This window comes from Chrysemys picta, chromosome 21, assembly GCF_011386835.1.
Source record: "Chrysemys picta bellii isolate R12L10 chromosome 21, ASM1138683v2, whole genome shotgun sequence".
Classification (NCBI taxonomy): domain Eukaryota; kingdom Metazoa; phylum Chordata; order Testudines; family Emydidae; genus Chrysemys; species Chrysemys picta.
In genome coordinates, this window is record NC_088811.1 from 5983075 (window position 1) to 6001631 (window position 18557).

Below are 18557 nucleotides of genomic sequence, written 5' to 3' on the forward strand. Positions count from 1 at the left end.
ACTGCCCATATTAACCAAGTGTAGCAAGGGCAAAGGATTTGAGACGGCTAGATTGTAATACAGATTTACTGTAACATTTGCACATTTTTCCTACCTTTCCTACGTCAAGAGTTGCTAGGTGGCACACAGACAAAAAACAACTGACAGGAATTTGAACCACATTGTTATTTGAAAAAGAAAAAACTCTGAAATGACTATTTAACTCTGAGAACATCACAGTAATGGATTACAAGTATTTGTAATAAAGGGGAATTTTCACATCCTTACAGTACACCTCACCATACCTACACACTAACATTGGTAATGGTGCATGTCAGCAGCATTGTTGGGGTAATCAAAATACATAATAAAATAGCTCATATTAAAAATGTCATCCACTGGTTGGGGGGAACCCATTAAACAATGACATAAATGTAAGGTGTCACTTAACACATGCACCAAAATATGATGAAATTACCCTTTTTAACCCCCAAGTGGGCATCCATTACCACTTTAGCTAGGTTCCTTGTTATTTCTTATATACAAAAGTAACTGTCACATTAAGAAGCTGAATACTTCCCACCTGTGATTAACAGTACTGTTTCTTTAATCAGCGCAGCAATGTATGCAAACGGCATGCATTTTAGCCATTTTGCCAAACAAGCTTCCAGACAGCAACCTAACTTAGATTCTCAAATGCCAATCATTTAATCATTCCAGTCCCAATTCTCTCACATATCCACAGCACCATTTGAGAGCTCAAGAATGTTCTCTACTCCCAACCTACAGGCTGGCTCCGGCAGCCACTGTGACAGTCCCAGATCCCTCCCATTACTCTTGGTCTTCCCATGATTCACCGTATTCTTGAAAGCTGCACATGCTGTCTTGCACTCCTCCTCCTCCACTTCAGGCTTATACCAAACTCTGATGGCTCTGATGTAATTGTTCCAAGACCCAGAACAGTGAAAGTCTGTCTAGCCTAGCAAACCTGTAAGCTACAGTATGGCTTTCAGATCCTCTTCTGTGGAATCAATCAATCACTTACAGCAACACAGTGCTCTTCAGAAAATGGTTAAGTCACTTTGATTCCTTACTAGTAGTAGTCACAGAGTGAATGATCTTTCTGAAGCCCGTCTGTACTATTTATAAGGATTTGTAGTTCTGCACAGGAGGAACCCTGCACCGGTGAAGAACCAGTTGTAAGAATGGGGCCTAAGATCACAAGCAACAAATAAAGAGTGTAGGAAAGGAATAGTCAACTTTTTCCTTTTTAAAAAATATTGACTATACTCGCTGCACCTTTCTATCTTTAACTGGCTAGTTTCTTGCAGGCATAATGGAGAAGAAATCCAAAGGTCCCAGCCTAGGGGACTACCTAGGAAGGAAAGCCTCACAGTTCTCTCATCCAAAGTCCTGGGTTTCAGAAGGGGCCAGAGGAGTCTACATGCTTAGACTCCAAGAACAAATGGCAAAAAGAGAGCAGATCTATTGGACATTTTATGTAAATGTTGAGAAACAATTTGAATTCAGACCTTCTGGGCTTCTTTTGACACATTCATGTCAAATTATGTGAGTTTTCTATATATTTTGTCACAAATTAAAAATAATGAAGAGAGTCATTCTGGGGTCAGGCTAAATAGCTTACAAAATGACTAACTGTAAAAAGCCTCCAATAATAAGATGTTTTAAAGAAAATGTCAGACTGAAAAAAATGACAACTTAGTGACTGACATCCTTGAGTGAGGCACTGCAGATCAAGAAACAGGAACTGAGGGTTAGTTTTCAATTACATATACTTATAATCTTAGGGGTAGTCACCGTTGTGTGTGGGCACAAAGGCTTGTGATCATCTAAATTACTCTAATAACTCTTTTACTGGGTTCCTATTCAAGTGCACTCGAGGTTCACAGCGAAAGAGAAAAGGTTATATAATTGAGGGCACTTTAAGACTGCAACTGAGCTGTGTACAGTGTTATAAGCCCACTTAAAATATATATAGTACAGAAGTTTTTTTTTTTATTTTATTACATTATGCTGACAATCAAGGAGGTTTAAATTCAGGATCTTACAAGTGCCCATTTCAAACTGCTATTTTTGAGAAGTATTTGTCAAAGTTATGAGTGTTCATAAGTAAATCAACAAGCACAATCTACAGTGCTGTTGAATATAAGGGAACATTAACAGAGTTGTACACTCAAGCCCTCCCACCTCCTTTCACATGATATACCCTTCATTTGTGCAGTATTTTTAAAAATAAGAAATAAATAGAAAGAATTAAAATAGGAGTAAGACAAGACACTAAGCGGACTACAGTGTTCAGTGTTTGCCTTGCGATAGGTGTATTATAAAGTGATTTCTATTGCATAATTCATCTGATATTTTTGAATGAATTCAGAAATTTACAGAATTGACTATAGAAACTCATTCAGGGCTGAAGTTAGATATCTAATCTCAGACACACACATGCATATGTATATACATGCACACAATATTTTGTTATCTATGGTACACTGTTTGCTGTCTATTACTAGCTTCAGTTGTATTCTTATGGTGCTGTAGCTCTGAAATGCATTTATTCTCTATACTGAAGTTTAGTATAAACCAGGCCTATTAGGGACTGTCAACAAAAATAAAATGACCATGTTAGTGAGGTTTCAAAACCACAGATATATATTAACTACAGGCCTAATTTTCACAAACATTTTACTAATTACTAATATAATAGTACAGATTTCTAATTAAAATGTATGTTGTCCAAAGACATACATTTTGACCATGTAGTAAGTATAATACACAAAAAGGCAATGTGCATCAAAAACGGTATCTTAGTCACTATACTTGTTTAGTATGTGGTGAAAAGGTGCGTTATGTATATACATCTCATTTAAATTTTAGCGGTCCCCAGACGCAATACTTAACCTTAACAAGCCTTAGATCTCTGTAATACAACATGTCAAATGGCATTTTCCCCCCTAGAGCATTGGAAACAAAAAACTCTATCCAAACAACAACAAAGATTTGATTCCTTTTACTGTCATGGGATATCATTGTTGGATCTAAAAATTAACCCACCTCTTTGCACTTAGGCTTTTATGGAATTCCAAGATGTGTATCTTATATACAGTATATGTGCTGCAAAATAATGGCACAATGGGCTAGGTTAAGGAAGGAGGAGTCTCAGCCTTAAAGCTATGTTCTCTTGCTTGTATGGATTAAGTCAGATCCTTAATGTTGTTGTATCTTGGCATATATACTGATTTGCAGCTCAACTACATATACCAGAATTCCACCCCCCCCACCCCCCAATTACATTAGATACTAGTTCCGGCTCCAAGCATGTTAAGACAGGATATTAAGAGATTTAATAAAAATCATTTATATAGACAATGAATGGAAAGGAATATTGAGGACAATAACTGTGCTTATAGAAAACCAGAACCATGAGAGAGAGAGAGAGAGAGAGAGAGAGAGAGAGAGAGAGAGAGAGAATCTGATCTAAAAATATCTTTAAAAAATAATAATAAATAATAAAAGCTTGTAAGAGCATTTAAAAGAAAACATTTCCATTAATTATGTACTACTGACCTCATCCCAGATTCTAAATAATTCAAAAACTTCAGACTTTTTCTGGTCGTTGTGCAGTGAATAATATTGCATACTGAATTCACATAAACAAGCATCTCCCTTTTCCTTTTCTTTCCCCATGTTTCAAATACAGGAAAAGCACACACTGAAAAAACAATGACTGCAGAGCATTACCCCAAAAAATGGCATTTTTAGCAACAGTACTCACTCTGTTAAAGCGTTTGGCTTGAAACAGATGCCCATTCACTCGGTAGAGCTTCCTCCATCTTCTTGCTCCACGTCGGTAGATTGATTCTAAGAAGGAAATTAAAAAGGTGTAAAGCAGCAGCATAGTAACATAGCAATACCAGATACACCATGTCAAGCAAGTTGTGACTTAAAACATTCTTGCTTTTCTAAACACTAACACGAAGCTAAAATCCCTGCTGACAGAATCAGGATTTTTTTTTTTTTTTTTTTAAAGAAGTCTTAAATGACAGCTTCTGGAGGATGTGCTTTCGCCACTGCCTCTCCCTTTTCTCTATCCCTCTCTCTTTTTCTCACATGATTATAATCTTGTTACAGTTCCTTGGCTGCTTGCTGTTTCAAGCTCAGGTGAGATGGATAGATATAGTTAAAGAAACAGTGTTCCTCTATAAACCTCATGCTATTTGTCACCTTAATGGATAAACATGTAAAGAATATGTGTTAGCTGATAATGGAATATGTTACACAGTATTAAAACATTACAAAATCTTGTGTCCTGTTTTTCAATCTGATTTCCTCTCTCCTGCTTCACAGAATCCTCATGCAAAAGGGCTAACATTTTCCACTAGAAATCTAATATGCTGGTTGTAAGGGCAATCTCCTAACCAAATCAGCTTGACAATTGGTAATGACTAGGGCTCAGCAATTGATATTTTCCAATTAAATAAATCCAGAAACAGTTTAGGTTCATTTCAAACTAAAACTAACCCTCAACGAAACAAAAAAAAAAAATTTAAAAAAAAAAATGTGTTTGGGTTAATTTGAAACGAAAAGTCAATTTGAAAGAAATGTTGAAATCGTTTATTTAGAAAAGTCTGAAACAAACCACTGACTTTTTCAAGAAAAATCTATTTTTATTTGGCTGAAACTATTTGCTGAATTCCTCCTGAATTCATGGACAATTTTGGTCACTGCCAAACTGTATTCTATTAAGTGAAACAATTTTGCTTAGCCCTAGCAGTGAACAGCACAAGATTCTGATTCCCTAACCTGTTATCCAGTCATCCTCAGAAGATTTCCGTGTGGCTAGATTCCCTAACCCAAGTATTTTGAAACTCTGTAAACTTGAGTTACTTACCAACTGATCTACTAAGTTGTTCTTTGGCACATTATCCAGGGATATTTTTTTTAAAGTAACGAGTAAAGGTAGTTTAGCAAATTTTTAAAAATAAAAGTGATAAGACGGTGAAACTCAAGCAAATTATTTTAATTAGCAAAGGAAAACAGACATAATATTTTATTGCTGGTAAAAATGAAGTCAGAACAAAATCCAGATTACATTTAAATAAATGGATTTATAAAATGTATTTGTTTGTTTTCTTATGATACAGTACTGAACTCTGAAGTGGGAAGACAGTCAATATTTAATCCTTGGTAAATTAATTTAAAATGATCTTCAGTTCATCATCTTTAAACTTTTTGGCTTTCAATAAGTCAGAAATAAATCCTAAATTTAAACACATTTCTGAAGCCTATATCATTATAAGCTTGACTCACTTGTAACAATGGCAAATATACAACTGTGAGTATTGTTAGACTAAAAATAGATATGAAATAAAATGATCTTCCAACAAAAGAAAAATGTATTTAAGTCTGCATTAGCTAAAACTACTTCTGATCTTTTTTCCTGTGTGTGTAACGAGTGCACATTGGTAATGCATCCAATTTTTAGATTTCTTACTGTTTGTCCTACAAAACCAAGGCAAGTCATTTCTAGAAAGGGGACAAAGGACTATTTTGAAGGATTCTGGCCACACTGGAAATTTCAGCCCCAAATCTGAAAACACGTGCACACATGTATAAATTTACTCATGCAAGTAGTCCCACTGTAAATTTAAGGATCAAGACCTTAAAAGACCACAGTACCTTTATTTTTTTAATTTTTTTTAAATAAAGTGTTAATTGTTCGAAAGAAAAAAAACTCTCAGAGAAGCTACAAGTTTCTGTATACAAGAGAGGCATCAAATACAGAGTTGCAAGTCCAGATAGAGCCTACATGATGGGATTATGTACCCACGTGGCTATTCATGATATACAAAAATCTAAGCTTTCATTAAAAAGTAGTTTCTATTTTCATTGTTGCAAAGGAAATATTCCATATATGAATTTAATGTAATCAGTGCAAGCTGTCTGCCTGAAACTATGGCTCTGAGAGGTATGAACTTCACTGCCTACTATTAATTCCAATGGTAACTCTAAAGGCCTAATTGCACTTTAAAAGACAATCTCTAACTATTTCACTGTTTATTTAACATTCAAATAGGGGAAAGGATTGGACATGAAGTCCACTAGTGGAAACAGGAGTTGGTGCAGAGAAGGGGGGGGGGGGGGGGAAACAGATACCCGAGCAAGAGATAGAGGAGATGGAGAAGGAAAAAAGAAACAAAGGCAAAAATAGCACTGGTCCTCAAGATGAGCATGTTTTCCTGTTGTGCTATGCTGAATGAAACAAAACAAAAAATAAATGATAACTGGAAATTTAAAGGTTATATTCTATTCTTGATCTTTGGGCAAACTTCCCTGTGACAGTGGGAGATCAATTGTGGATTGCTGGGTGGGATGGTCTGCATCCTAAAGAGTTTCAATCTTTTAGCTAACAACAGAAAGTGCTCTTGGAAACTGCCCTATCCCAGAAGCAGCTGTGAATTTGGGTAATAAATAGCAATATTTACTTTCACCAGTTCCTCAGCTTGATTGCTTTATCGCACCATAATAACCATAGTTTTATCTTGGTTGAGTCTGAGCCAGCTCATTCTAATCCAAGCATTGGTCCCAGCAAGACACTGGACAAGACAGTCAACTGCACTGGCTAGGTGAGAGAAAGACAAAAAATGGAGCACCATGTGTATATGGAAAACTCCACAACCCAAGCAACCTTATGATCTCGGACATCGGCCTCACATACAAATTCATCAGCACAGAATATTGCAGTAACCTCACGTGAGATTGTCCCCGGGGTAGCAGGTCCATTTCACTGTGAGACCTCTCAGTAAGAAAAAAAACAGTGACTCCAAAAATGAACTCCATCCCAAACACAGAGGGCAGCCATGTCAGCAATACTTTGTGGTCAATGGTATCAAAGGCAGCTGGCAGAGCTAATAAAATCAGTATGGACATAGGATTCTTGGTCATCACCAGAAGCTGGAGATAGTTAAGCAACGAAAACAGGGCAGTCTCCATACCACATGTAGGACAAAAATTGGATTGACCAGGGGCAACAAAAATTTAGCATTGCCAGAGTGGCTTCACCTATTTACTTCCAATCTTTGCCAAAAGGGGGAGATTACACTCTAAAAATAATTAGCTAAACTATCGATGTCAAAAACGTTTCTTTGAGCAAGTGCCTAAGTAATTCTTCCTTATGCATGGATTGCACCATGGGATGCACTGACCATCAGCTAGAATGTTTTTTTAGAATCAGTCACCAAGAATGGGGTCTGTATGGAGTCAGAAAATGGGGAATAGTATAACACAGAACTGACTGACACTGCAGATTCTGTCTATCAGAAACAATGTCTGTAGCATGTTAGAGAATACTTAGTAAATATTAACTTAAAATGAAAATGGTGGCTCACATTTTTAGTATTCTTTTCTCCACTTTTTTCAATGGTCCCATTTCAGAACTACCTATCATAGCTTTCAAGGACTGCAGAGTGGGAAGATAAGGACTGGAATGGGTGCTCGCCTCATTTCCTTGAAAGGAGGGACAGCTTGCCCTCCTGACAGCATGTAGTTGAAGACAGAGATGGGAAGCCAAAGTCTCTGATAACACAATGGGGTGGTAGAAATTTGTACAAGAGCAGCACTCCCAGACCATCTTACAAATAGGTGGTAAAGAGTGTTCTGTAATTTTTATCTCTAGAGAAACAATTGTAATGCAAAGATCCAATTATCTAAATCCTCCTTTTGATTTACAATTTAAAAAAAGGGAGAGGCAGTGTAGCATCCTAGCACAGTCACATTACATTTTCTTTATTGTTTGGCTACTACTCCAGATGGATCAAAAATGTAACAAAACCATGGAATGAAGAGATAGGAGTAAGCTAAGTAGTATGAAGAGTAGGGAGGAAATTGCTGACTTTGAAAACAAATAATGTAATTAGCCCTCAGCTACACTAGCCCTAACAATTTTTTTTTCCTTAGTCCATGAATGAGTTCAATGGTTGGCAAACCCTTTAATATACTTTTTTTTTCATTTTATCATATTTCACAAAAAAAATCTTATGTTTAAAGAAACCAGTACCCATGTTGCTAGTCAACCCAATATGAAGTTCACCTGATGAAATACACTCCCTACCTTCCTCTATCTCCTTCCCAAGACAAACTAATTTTCACTTGAAAAAGAAACTTACTGCTGTTGGTATGTCTGGACACTTTTTGTGTACCAATACCACTGCATGCCTCAGTACCAACTGGATAGAGACACTTGTGCTTGGGACTCAAGATAGAGTTACCAACTAGTCCTGGCACATAAAGTTGCCAATAAGCAGCCACAAGGTCTGAACGCCTCCATCAAAGGAGAATTAGGAAATCCACTTGCTGCATTCTATGATAATGATGTGAAAATAAGGAATGCCAGTAAGTGATTGGTCTTTATTTTCTGGCTCCATTCAGGGTCATAAAAGCTTATATTCCCATCATAGGGGAGAGGTTAGCAATTACTGACTCTGATGGCTGTTGGATGTAATAAAAAAACCTCCATAGTATATATCAAAATAACCCTCACAAAACTAATACAGCTAATTAATCTTTCACTCACACGCACGATGTCTAGCAGGGAAGTCAGTAGACCTGAATCCCTTAGAGGGACGAGAGGATTATTCTGCCTCTTAAAGGATATCTGTCAATAACTACTATTCTTGAACTTCAAAGGTCTCTCCTCAAAACAATTTCTTCCTGGTTCCTCCCATTCAGCTGCTAAAATAGATCAGTCTCCCTCTCCCCCAAAAGATCTCATTAACAAAGAGTGTGAGATCTGAGTCAATCTCAAAATGTCATTTAGCCCTATCTGACACTTGTTCCTGTTCATTGTCAGGCTCTTTAGCACACTATAATATAGTATGCATTCTTAGGGTTACCATATTTGAACATTGAAAAAAGAGGACACTCCACGGGGCCCCGGCCCCGCCCCAACTCCGCCCCTCCCCCTCCCCACCCCTTTCCCCGCCCCCGGCCCCGCCCAACCCCGCCCCTTCCCTGCCCCCATTCCAACCCCTTCCCCAAAGTCTCCGCCCCTTCCCCTGAGCACCCCACATTCCCCCTCCTCCCCCCACAGCCACACGAAACAACTGCACCAATTCTAAAGTCAGGCACTCCACTAGTATAGACTCCCATGACTTTAATGAAGCTGCTCAGTGGAGGATCTGCCCCAGCGCTCAGTTTTTGGGAGCGGTCAGGACACGCAGCTCACACTGTTCTGTTTCCCAGCTCCCCAGATGCCTTGGAGCACCCAGTTCTCCTCCCTGCCGGGTAAAATCCCGGACATTTTGAGCTATTTAATTCTTTAATTCTAAAACGTAATTCTTTATATGTAGTGAGTCCTTTCCTTTCACCAGTTCTTCAGTTTTCTTTCTCCTCATGTGCCCACGCATACTTCTCTGCAGATCGCATTTTTCTCAGCAGTGGTTGATTGCTCTTTAAGAAGGCATGAAAGTCTTTACAAGAAGTTTGTCTGAAGTTGTACTGTACAAGTAGAATTCCTTTCAACGACTCAACATTCAAGTTGGTCCTTTCCTTTGTCCACTGGCTTTGCATCAGTGAAAAAATTCGCTCTACATTTGCATTGTGAGAAGGAATAGCAAAGAAAAACTGTGCAATCTTTAACAGTTCTGAATGACACTCAATGTTTTTGGATTTCTCAAAATATTTGGTCCACTTCTGGTGTGCTAGCAAATTACTGAACTCTTCATCACTGTTGCAACTTTCTGTAAACTTCTTCAGGTTGCTGAACTGATCAAAACACTTCACGTCATCAATTTGCATCCCCTTATCGGTCAGGTACTTGATACAAGGTTCCACATCACTCCAATTCGGTGTCTCACTCAGGGTAATCCACCTGAAACAAGAGAAGTCTTCAAGGGGTCTAAGCCACATCTCCAAATATTCTAAGCATCTGCTGTACATATTATTCACTTCAGCACAGAATTTGTCACACTCTTCATCAATTCCTTCCATGCGCTTTTGTGCCAGTAGTCCCTTAACTTTCAGGGACATAAAGTTGTGAGTCTTGCGTTCAAGAAGGATAGTCTGAACCGAGTTCAAACTGTTCAGCACTTCCACAACAGAATTCCTTTCCCTTTCGATTTCTTGGATGTAAGTTTGGAATACACTCATGAGTGAATGCATGTGCCAGAGGTAAATCTCACTTAATTCATACTCAAAAAATGTCTTAAGCACTATGGGTGGTTTGTCCTGTGACAGAAAGAATGACTTCAAGGCTGGAAACATCTGTATCAGCCTTGTAATGCCCGGAAATAATGACAGCCATCGTGTCTTGCTATGAGAAAGCAGCTTTCTGTATTCAACATCAACAAACTCACAGTACTCCTTCAGTCGCTCAGTTCGGACAGTGTAGATATGAAAGTACTGGTAAATTTTAAAAATAATGTTCTCAATGTCAATGTTCATTCTTTCTGCTGCATGGTGAACACAGTTGTTCAAAATGTGTGCTGGGCAACCCACACCAATTAATGTTCTCTTCTGCAACAACTTCTTTAAGTTTGCAAACACGTTCTTTCCATCTTCATCACGCCGGAGTCCTCCAAACATTGTATTGCAGTTGTCACCTGTAAATGCAATACACTTCTCGAACAAACCATTTTTTTCAAGCGTTTCTTTTACGTAATGAGCAATTGTGTCGGCAGTCTCATTAGGTGTGTTCTGGACCTCAATCAAACTTGACTGCAAACCGCCATTCTTCCAGTTGAAATACTGAATAATTACTGGAAATATTTTCACTGAACCGTGATTGCTTCCATCTGTAGCAACTCCACAGTAAGCTATGTCATTTTCTTCAAATGTTTTCAGAACAACATCAACAGAATGTGGTGCAAGCACGGAGATAACAATTGCTTCTGTCTTGGTTCTAGCACTTGAAAATTTCCGTGCCACTTCAGAATCAGGGAATGTCTTCTTCAACAAGACAGATGTGCAATCCATTGACTTAAAGCTATTATGATGCTTAACAGTGTGAAATGCAAACGCATCCTCTGCTGCAGTAACAGCATCCTCTGATTCGCTGCCTGGTTTTACAAAATAATCTGTCAATTTTGTTGATGAGCTCTCTCCTTGAACTGCTTTTTTGTGCTTGTCTGAGTCCACATGAGTTTGTAAATCATTAGCACCTTTATTTTTCACAGAGATGTAAGTACCAGGTCTACATACCATGCACTCAGCTTCCCATTCACCTCTACCACTTCGAAAACATGGGAACTTTGTCTTTAGTTCTGCAGTGAATTTACACTTTCGTTTTGGCATTGTGTTTGCTCCTAGGACCAGGGACAGCCAGGGTCTCCACGTGCTGGGCCCGCCACAAGGCAAGCTCAGTGGCTCCCATTGGCTGGGAAAAGCTCCAATGGGAGCTGTCGGAGCCAGCCCCTGCAAGTCCTGCCCCCACAGCTCTGATTGGGCAGGTATTTCGCAGTGATCCACCACACTGCTGTGTCTCATCACAAATGGGGAGCTGAGTGCCATACAGCACACCCCAGCCCCAGGAGCTCTGATCCACTTGCAGGCAAGGCAGCCCGATGCCCATCGCAGCCAGAGCTCTGATCCCTCTGCACACTCCTGCCTTTTTCACACTGCCCTCCCCTCCTCCCCCACCAGTCAGTGCTTTTTGGCGACTCCCCGGAGCAGCTCCCCCAGCGCTGCCCCCCACCTGTGCAATCAGCGGCGCATGGTACTCCCAGCTTTGCTGGCATCCCTGGCTTACCTTAGAGCAGGCTCTGGCGACTGCTGCTGCTCCCTGACTCTTCGGCTCTGTTTAAGAGCCAAGCTGCCCTAGTGCTACCGGCTTCAGGCACTTCTCCTACCTGGACTCCAGCTGAGCTGCTCCTCCCAGCTCAGACTGTAAGAGCCGAGCTGCTGGCTTCTGGCAGCCCTCCCCTACCTCAGGACCCAGAGCTGGCTGGACACGTCCCTTCCCCAGCTCCAGCCGAGCTGCTCGGCTCCGCCCCCTCAGACTTACAGAGCAGAGCTGCAGGAGCCAGCGTTACCAGCTTCAGGCAGCCCCCCCCCTGCCTCCGGACCTTGCACCGTGGGAGCAGCTCAGCTGGAGCCGGGTAGGAGAAGTGCCTGGCTGGGGGCTCGGGGTCCGGAGGCGGGGGGGGGTGCTGCCTGAAGCCAGTAGCGCTTGCTCGGGCAGCTTGGCTCTGTAAATCTGAGAGAGGAGGAGTGGAGCAGAGCCACAGGGGGAGAGGAAGTGCCGGCCATTTTCCCGGACATGTGTGGCTTTTCAGCAATTCCCCCCGGACGGGGGTTTGATTGCTGAAAAGCCGGACATGTCCGGGAAAAAGAGGACGTATGGTAACCCTAGCATTCTCATTTTGCGGTTCCATTTTTGCCCCAAATTAACAATTACTTTCCTCACATTCAGATCCTCAAAGATTCAGGACATCATGTTGGATACTTGACTCAGATGGAATCCTGAATGAAAAAATCAAACATATCTACCAGGTGTAGGCTTTTGAATTTTCCATCCCATGTAAGACTTGCCAAAATCATTGGTTTGCATCCAAAACTGAAAATTATTTGCATTTTAAAATCAATACATGATCTCCTCAACTGTTGTTTTCGTAGAGTAGCATTTAATAGCCTTAGCCAAATCTTTTGGATGTACACAAATCCTTTACTTGTTTGTTTTTATTACAGTGGCCATCCTGTAAACTCAGTCAGTTGGTGTCTGAATTTCCTCTAACTTCTAAATATACCATCAGGTCAAATTCAACTTTAATCTCATTGACAGTGGGACTTTACTTGGTGCATGTGTTTTGGCAACACACTGGAATGTATCAATGAAATGTATTATAGCCTAATCTACCCGAGACCATAAAAAGCCTGATCAAGTTCTTTAAGAAGGTCTTTCGTATTCTGTTTAGTAGGCAAGTTGATCATCGATGTTTGCAAACGGTTTGTCAACCCAAGGCTACATAGGACTTTCTGTTGTACTATTTCAAAACGAGTGATATCTCAGTCAAACATGCCACTGTGGCTTTCCTACAGGGCTCATTTTGTGCCCACTACATGAAACAAAAGCTTTTTTAACGTTGGACAGTTAATCATTTTGTTTATGCTTCCTGTGATCACACAGCATTCAGCTCCATTATCAATTTTGATTGCTTTTTGTTCATTTATTTCCAATAGCACAAACCAATCTGTTTGTTAAACCTCGCTTCACAAATTTATTAAGGAGATCCAACAAAGAACTCTGCTTCTGCAACATAAAAGCTTTGCCCTCTGGCTGCCGGTTCGCCAAAGTCTTTCCTATTTTTTTTTTTTTTTAAATAAAACATATATAAAAAAATTCACTCTGCTTAGCGCAACACATGTTTGCAAAATGGTTGCTTTTACTAAACACATGACACCAGAATCCTTGTATTGGGTACCTTTATGTCATGCTGTAATTAATTCCACATTTCTGATAAACAAATTAAATATGGTCTCTGCTATTTGTTTATCTATGCATTCTGTTCTTTATACTCTTATATGATTTTTAATTAGATGCACTTCAGTTCTTTCCAAAATATAAGTGTGAGGAAGCTGTGAAACAATTTTGCACTAGTCCTGCAAATATCCACTGTTCTTTGCACAGTTGAGAACATGGTTGTTTTAACCTGAATATCAGTTACACCACAAATAATTATGTCAGTGTGTAGGTTAACTTTTCAAATTCATATGCTTTATTACATAGGTCTATAATCTAATAATAGTTCTCCATGGCAGCTGATATCTTTTACATAAAGTGTACTTTTCCCCAAGTGACATTATCGATGGGATAAAAAAAAGTTTAAAGTTTTAATTATTTTAATCTAGCAGTTCTCATTCCTCTTTATGCTCCTCCTGGATGATATTACACATCTCCAGTGCTGTTGGGCCTTCTAAATGTACCAGTATGGAGGATTTTACCCTCTCCAATTCCTCTTTGGAAAGAAAAAATCCTGTCTGAGCAATGTACAGACAGGGCAGTCACTAGGTATATGCTCGGGCATAGACTCTTGCAACAGTAAACCAGACTTATTTATATAGTACCCAAAAGCATGTAAGACAACAGGTCCGTGCCAGAAAGAACTTACAATCTCAGACAAAATCTGGATAAAGGATGCGGGGAGGATGGAATCAAACATAATGGCAAAATAACCAAGGTGATATGTGTTATGTGACATTTTGGGTCTCTATTTTATGGCACCATGTTTTCTAGGCACCAACAGCAAAAAAAATAAAATACTAACCATGAGCTTTTAGGTAAAATGCCAAGGTAATACCACTTAAACCACTTCTGGCAATCAATTGTTTATTTTTGAGCACTGCATGTAGACTGACCTATGTAGTCAGGACACCTATCCAATTCCCTAAAGGAAAAAAGTAAGTAAATAATTTACATTCAACAAATCAAGTCATTCTGAATGTTGAAAAACATGTGAAGTATGTCTTCTCAAAACATGGAAAGCAAGGAAAAATGCTTGGGCCTATGAATATACTAATCTATTAAAAGAGCAGGAAATTTAAGTGGAATGTGACTAATGACATTTTCTGAAAAAGCTGAACTGAATATAACCACCCTACTGATTATCCAGATAATCTTTGGTGGAGAACCTGCATCCTTTTTGTACCACCCTAATAGAAACCAACCCTTAAAGCCATTAATGTGATTACAGAGTCTGCAAATACAATAGTTTAATCTGTAGCTCTTAAAAAGACTATGTCCTTGGGCACTGATTTGGGGTGTGGGGGGGTGTATCTGATGCTGCTTTTGTTTTTGAAAGATGTACAGTCTGATTGCTGGCAATTAAATGTTTTAGACAAGTATTCTCATTCTCAGTTTCAGGTGGAAACTACAGTATCTGTGAATGTATTAATTCTGATAGCATTCACCTTTATTTTCAAAGAGAAATAATCTACTGAATAAACATGTAATAAATAAAAGCTACACATTTAAACTCTCAGAGTTCCCACTCAGTTCAGAAATCGGTATCAGCTCCAATGATTCATAACCTCAACAAAAATGATGAAAACAAACCACTGGGCAAGTTGAATTTTAAACAACACTGCAATATATTCTAACCAGCTGACTGTAGTGTTCAACTGTGTGTTTTGAGCCATAGCTTAGCATCAGTACAATATTGTTGTATATATCTTGAATAGCTGATATTAATGAATGAAAAGAACATGTCCTGGGTGTCAGATTTTATTACTGCAAGTAATATTCTTTCATTATAAATGTTTACACTTCTATACAATTTTTCAGTCTAGAAAAGATAATCACTTGCAGCAGTACTTGTAATAAATATCAAACAGAAAACCAGAAAAAGGGTTAGCAGCTACAGCAAACATATTTAGGATCAAGTTGGGCTCAATAGTGGAGATAATAGCTGCCTTTGAACTTGATGGGGGTCATTAAGTATTTGAAACTCGTGGCCAGATGCTCAGCTACAGTAACTTGTTATGGTTCCATTGATTTTAATTGATTTAGACAAGTTGTCTTGTCTTTAAGGGAAAGGAGCTGTTGACAGAAAAAAATCAGGCAAGTTTCCTTTTGTTTTTCTTAATAACCAAGTCCATATGATGGTGACGATTCTGAGTGAGAGCCCAGGCATATAGCCTTAACAAGAAATTTAGCATATTTGGGTGTGGGGGACAGACACGCAGAAAGTAAACCAGAGTCTAAACAGCTGTTTTCTGGGTTTCTGAAAATGATGCTGCCTCTGTGAATTATATTAATAAATTCAGATAAGCTGCACTTTGTTTCTGTCATAATATCCTTTAGATTCTCCATGTCTGTCTATAAATTAGACTAAGAACATAGTATCCAATGTCTATGCCAGACATAGATCTTTGAAGTTTTATTAGTTTATCTAGCAGTTCTCGTTCCTCTTTATGCTCCTCCTGGAGCATATTACACAACTCCAGTGCTGTTGGGCCTTCTGCGTGTACCAGTATGGAGGATTTTACACTCTCCAATTCGTCTTTGGAAAGAAGAAATCCTGTCTGAGCAAAGTACAGAGAGGGCCTCCTGTCTCTCTTCAAACAAAGAAATAACGTAATTCTGTAGCCCAGTGTTTTTTGACCATTCAAAAATTGACACATACTATATTTAACATTGAGGGCCTTGAAATAAGAAGTGAGCTTTCATATGAATGTCTATTAGGATACTCTCAAGGAATTTTAACTAACAGTTTCTATGGTAACCTGGAGTCCTAAAAGAATACAGTGTCTGAGAAAACGCATTTAAAAACTATGTTTAAATAAATGAAGTTGTGACACAAACTGTCAATATCTGCAATACTCAAGTTAACACTGACCCTCCATCTTTAATACAAACTACAGGCAACTAACAAAAGTGGGTTGCATTAAGCAGGGAACGAAGCCCCAAGCCCCTTTCTGGGGTTCTATGTTTTTGCATTTAATAGTTTTTTATTCTGTATCTGTACAGCAACTGGCACAATAGACTACCCATATTCACCGAGGCCTCTATGTGCTACTGTAAATACAAATAGTAAAAAATCTCAGTGCAGTTCATTTTTCTAACATGCAGGAAATATGAACAGGTTTTCTTCATACTGTGAAGCTAAAAACCCTAAACTTCACGGTATGTTCAGAACAGCTCAGATTTTACTATATCTGTGTTGGCAAAAAACAAACCCTACATGTTCCTAGAATCTGTAGTAATCAGAATCTAAAAATAAGTTTATTAACTTTTTAGTGCTTAGTTTAGAAAGTCTACAATGAATAAAAAAATGTCTTGTCAAAACTAAATTTAAAACCTCTGACATTAACCTTTGAAAACAAAAAAGAAATACACAAGCAATTTTGTTCTAAATGATATCATCACAGTTGAGTTCTCTGAAGGTATAAACTGAAAGACTGCAACATGATTGAGGACTACTGAATAACTCCTGCGTGAGCTACTGATTTCTTTAAACACCAATAGTATGTACATGAAACATGAAAGAAATCTGAGGAGTCATGTTTGATGGAGACTTATTTTGACTAATAACATACCAAAGATCAATTATATTTTTCTAGAGATTTAGGAAAGAAAATTAAAATTACTGTTTGAATTAAGAGCAAGAGGTATAAGAAGCCTTGTTACAATAATTTTTTACAAGATTTTTTTATCTGGTTATAGCACTAATTAATATTCCAGTTCTTCACTGTGGTGCAGCATGACAGGTCACACGTGATCCAAAACCACTCGTGTGATGGAATATAAGAAATAATGACACGTGAGAATTAGCACATGCTACAACTGTGCTAACCTGGAGAAAACAGTGACAGAAAACATCAGAATGCAAAAAAAAGATTTCAACAGGGACTAGATAGGATATGCCTTACCTACAACCTATGCTTCTATGCAATGACACAATATCTTCTACAAATATCAAAATGAAATAGTTTACCTACCAACTTGGACAAAAATTTTCAAGAAAATTAGCTTCTAATTTCTAGGAGAGTTAGGATTAGAGTAAACTGCCAGTATAATGGGATGTTCCATGGGGATAATGGTAAGGAACACTCCTCCAAGTTTGTAGAACCCAGCTGGGCAGCTTATCTACTACTACAGTACTAGAGCCTCAGGGCTGCAGCAGCCTCGACTGCAGATGCGCTGCCTTATCTAATGAGGGATGCAAATGCAGGGGTGTTAAGCCTTCAGATCCTCATATTTGAACTCATGGCCTCCATGTAAAGATGGATTAAGCCCCACACAGAATACAGCTCTATAGACCACAAGAATATAGAAACCTTTGTTCCCAGCATCCTGCTCCTTACAGCAAGACTGCACTGTTGCCAATGCCTACGTAGTTTTACATACTAGCAGAGGATTGGTTTGGCCAGGACTTGTCACCCAAGTAATTTAAAATGATTGCTCTGTAAGAACAAATCCAAAAAGAGCACTGCTTTGGAGAGCCTGAGCTAATAAAAAAAGTGGAACACTAATCTAAGCATCTGTAACTGTAAGGCTTCTGATAGCCAGTTCAAAAGTCCTATGAGAGGTCACCTTCTGTTTTATTGGGTATAAGAAAATGTACAGATTACAGTGAAGAAACTATTAGCTGGTCCTGTGGGAAGCCATAGTAGTGAACAATGCAATGAGCGATTTGCTGTAACAGGCAGTTTGCCAATCTTTCTCACTTTAAAAATGTTGATGAAAACCCTCACATTTACAAACAATGGTGTAAAAAGTCTAAGTTATTAGATAAGAGGAACTCATGTCCTACTATTCTAATCTCTTTCAGAAACTGCTGATGCCCACTACTCTCTAGGGATTCTGTGTTTACAATATGTATGTATTTACTGTAACCCTTAGAAGGATGCATATCCTTTTCTTTTATATGGCATATTCTTAAATATGCTTCCAATGGCATTAATCTCTTTTCCATTTACCTCAGATTTCATAGTACAATGGTATATGCCTGGGGGAACTCTGCATCAAAAAATTAAAAACGCTGCACATAATATTTTAAAATTCTGCAAAATTCGGCATATTTTGTCAAAAAAACATAATAATCACACTTGTTTCAATTATTTTGATA

At 38.7% G+C, this 18557-nt stretch overlaps 1 protein-coding gene across 10 annotated transcripts in view; it reads right to left on the reverse strand.

Moving 5' to 3' along the window:
- Window positions 1-18557, reverse strand: part of PRKCZ (protein kinase C zeta) — a 168304-nt gene that overhangs the window by 66437 nt on the left and 83310 nt on the right. For 9 of the 10 annotated variants that reach the window (XR_010594238.1, XR_010594237.1, XM_065575098.1 and 6 more), the window contains one exon: window positions 3773-3858. Coding sequence is in view for 6 of the 10 variants with exons in the window: in XM_065575098.1 (XP_065431170.1) it covers window positions 3773-3858 (86 nt within the window). In the remaining 4 variants the exon portion in view is untranslated. Of the gene's footprint in view, window positions 1-3772; window positions 3859-14255; window positions 14376-18557 lie in introns of those variants that run through there. The other variant, XM_065575101.1, reaches the window with a different exon arrangement.